Source organism: Ursus americanus, chromosome 13 (assembly GCF_024610735.1).
Source record: "Ursus americanus isolate L20-20 chromosome 13, mUrsAme1.1.p, whole genome shotgun sequence".
Lineage (NCBI taxonomy): Eukaryota > Metazoa > Chordata > Mammalia > Carnivora > Ursidae > Ursus > Ursus americanus.
The window spans coordinates 51,608,576-51,611,917 of NC_142139.1; the positions used below are offsets into that span (position 1 = coordinate 51,608,576).

At 37.8% G+C, this 3,342-nt stretch overlaps 1 protein-coding gene across 1 annotated transcript; it reads left to right on the forward strand.

Moving 5' to 3' along the window:
- Positions 1-1,490: 1,490 nt before the first annotated feature.
- On the forward strand, positions 1,491-2,912 carry LOC123793074 (tripartite motif-containing protein 60-like). The gene has a single exon (XM_045798620.1). The coding sequence runs from the start codon at positions 1,491-1,493 to the stop codon at positions 2,910-2,912; it is 1,422 nt and encodes a 473-aa protein (XP_045654576.1).
- Positions 2,913-3,342: the final 430 nt, after the last annotated feature.

The window sequence follows — 3,342 nt, forward strand, 5'->3', positions numbered from 1 at the left end:
GGTCATCAGGACAAAGCCACTTTCAAATGTCAAAACCATGCCTATATTTCTATTCTCACTGTCTTTGGATTATGAGGGATGGGAGAGGAAGAACACAAGTTGAGAAAGTGTCTTAGTGTAGGAAGAAAGGAGAGAATACTGTACTGATGGTAAAATGGCTCACAAACTTGGAGGAATTTGATTTGCTTAAAATTGGGTGTATTGGGTGTCTCACAAACAAGCCAGGAAATTTTCTCCCTAACTTTTTTTTTTTTTTTTTAAGATTTTATTTATTTATTTGAGAGAGAGCACAGCTAGAGAGTACAAGCAGGGAGAGCAGCAGAGGGAGAGGGAGAAACAGACTTCCTGCTGAGCAGGGAGCCCGATGTGGGGCTCAGTCTCAGGACCCTGAGATCAAAGGCAGATGCTTAACCAACTGAGTTACCCAGGCACCCCTCTCCCTAACTTTTTATTTCGAACATTTCAAACCTATAGACAAATTGAAAGGATGTGCAGTATACTTAGATAAACCTTTTGCTTGTATGCACCAATTTTTAACTTTTTGCTACACATCTTAAAATTACTAAACCTTCTGAAAATAAGTTGCAGCCATCAAGATGGTGTCCCCACCCCCCCCAAAGTATATATATTGCCTAAGAACAAGGATGTTTTCTCCTTAACTATGATAAATTAATATGATAAACACAATTTACTGATAGAATATATGTAGTCCATAACTAAAGTTCTCCCATTTGTCCCAGAAATGTTCTTTTAGTTGTTTATCTTTTAATTTTAAGATCCCAGATTCAATCAGGTATTCCACATTATATTGGTCTGTCATATTTCTGAAACTTTTTTATGTTTGTTTTTCATGACATTTACATTTTGAAGAACACATACCGATTGTCTTATAGAATGCCCCACAATTAAATTAGACTACTTTCTTACGATTGGATTGAGATGGAATATTTTTTTGCAGGGATATCTTATAGGCTTTGTTGTTGAAATGTGTGAGATGAACGAATCTCTGTAACTATGAATTCCTGTTTTTCCAAGAACTTCTACACAATGATTTTAGCATTTATTGATGAGTCTTGTGTGAATGTTTTAATACATTGGGGATTGTGGTATCGTATTTTTAACTTAATGTCTTTTCTCACCCATAGGAAATATTCCTAGTCTTGGACCTACAGCTGCTTTCTTAAACAGGAAAGTCATCCAGTCTGACTTTACATCATTAATTGGGAAGAACAGCAGCGCAGCTAATACATTCAAGTATGCAATAGACTGCAGCCTGTGGAGTATTCTTGGCAACAGTCTCTAGAGCTAAGGGGCAAAGGGAAACAGGTTTGTCTAGGCTGTCATCAGCATGCCAGTCCAGTGAAACGGAAAGCTGGTCAGTTTTCAGGGTCTGTGGGAGGATATCCACTGGTCGCGGGGTCTTGTGTGGTAGAGAGCCAGGCTTTACTAAGGGACATATTAGCTTACCCATCACCTTTGTTCACGGCTCAATGGAGTTTGTTACAGCCCTGGCAGACCTCCAAACGGGGGCTAGCTGTCCCATCTGTCTGGACTACTTGAAAGAGCCAGTGACCATCAACTGTGGACATAACTTCTGTCTCTCCTGCATCAGTATGTTCTGGAAGAATCTAAATGGGACTTTCCCCTGCCCCTTTTGCCGTTACTGCTCTCCAGAGAGGAAATTCACGAACAATCCCCAACTGGGTAATTTGATTGAAATTGCTAAGCTACTACAGATAAGAAGAAGCAAGAGGAAGAGGAAGGAAGAGAAGCTTATATGTGAAAAACATAATCAGGTTTTGACCTTTTTCTGTCAGAAGGACCTAGAAGTTTTATGTCCACAGTGTAGTTTCTCTGCTGATCACCAGAACCACTATATTTGGCCCATAGAGAAGGCTGCTCCCTATCATAGGAAAAGATTGCAGAATTGCACTGAACTATGGAAGGAGAGAGTAGAACAAGTTGAAAAAGTGATAACTATGCAAAGCAGAAAATCACTGGAACTGAAGAAGAAGGTACAGTGTAGGAGAGAAGAAGTAAAGTCTGAATTTGAGCAAATTTTGTTGTTTCTCAAAAATGAGCAAGAGATTGTTCTTCGGCAATTACAGGATGAAGAAATGGATATTTTAACAAAACTAAATGAAAACCTAACAACATTTTCAAATTATCTTTCCACATTAAAACATCTGTCAAAGGAAATAGAGGGCAAATATATGAAGTCAGAGCTGGAATTACTGACAGGTGTTAAAAGTATCTACCATAAATATAAAACCTTAAAGTCCCCTGAACCTTTTTCGTTCCAATTAAAGGAATATGGTTACCATTTTGCTCCACAATATTCTGGCCTAAATAAAATTACCAAGAGATTTCAGGTGGATCTAATTCTAGATCCTGAAACAGCACATCGTAAGCTTATTGTCTCAGAAGATAGAAAAACTGTGCAATATGGAAATAAAAGGCATAACTTACCTCATAACCCAAGGAGGTTTTATCTCTGCCAGGCTGTTCTGGCTTCTAGGGGTTATAATTCTGGCAGGCAGTATTGGGAGGTGGAAGTGAAAGACAAGCCTGAATGGATTGTGGGTATCTGTAGAGACTCTCTTTCCAGAAGGAGAAAGAATCAGTGTCAACCAGTTTTAGCACAGGATGGATTATGGGGTGTTGGACGATGTAGTCAGAGTAATTATATTGCATTGGGTCCTAAAAAAATTAATCTTCTGCCAAAAGTAATACCTAGAAAGATTGGCATTTTTTTAGACTGTGAGTTGTGTGAGGTTTCCTTTTATAATTTGAGTGATAGATCCCTTCTCTATATTTTTAACTATTGTCTTACAGAAACACTTTGGCCTTATTTCTATACTGGAACTGACTCAAAACCTCTTAAAATCTGTACAGTAACAGATTCTGAATGATGAATTATTGTAAAACTCTTATTTTTGTTGTTGTTTCAGGTAGTGGACAAAACTAAGCCAGTGAATCTAGTCTCAACAATTCTGTTGTGCTTTTTGTTGTTGGCTTTTTGTTTTTGTTTTGTTTTAGTTTTAGTTTTTCCTTTAAACAACCAGAATGATTTATCTTAGTTTCAGCAGCTTCTAAAAAATGGTGGTTATAGGGTATTTGGCTGGCTCAGCCAGTACTGCATGCAACTCTTGATCTCAGGTTGTAAGTTTGAGCCCCACGTTGGGGGTAGAGTTTCCTTTTAAAAAAAAATGTGGTTATAATGAGACAGAAGAAAGAAAAATTAAGGAGTTGATCCCATTTATAATTGCATCCAAAACCATAAGATACCTAGGAATAAATCTAACCAAAGAGGCAAAGGATCTGTACTCAGAAAACTATAGA

Excerpts from the sequence above, each read along its gene's own strand:
- LOC123793074 (XM_045798620.1), top strand. The coding sequence starts at position 1,491 with ATGGAGTTTGTTACAGCCCTGGCAGACCTCCAAACGGGGGCTAGCTGT.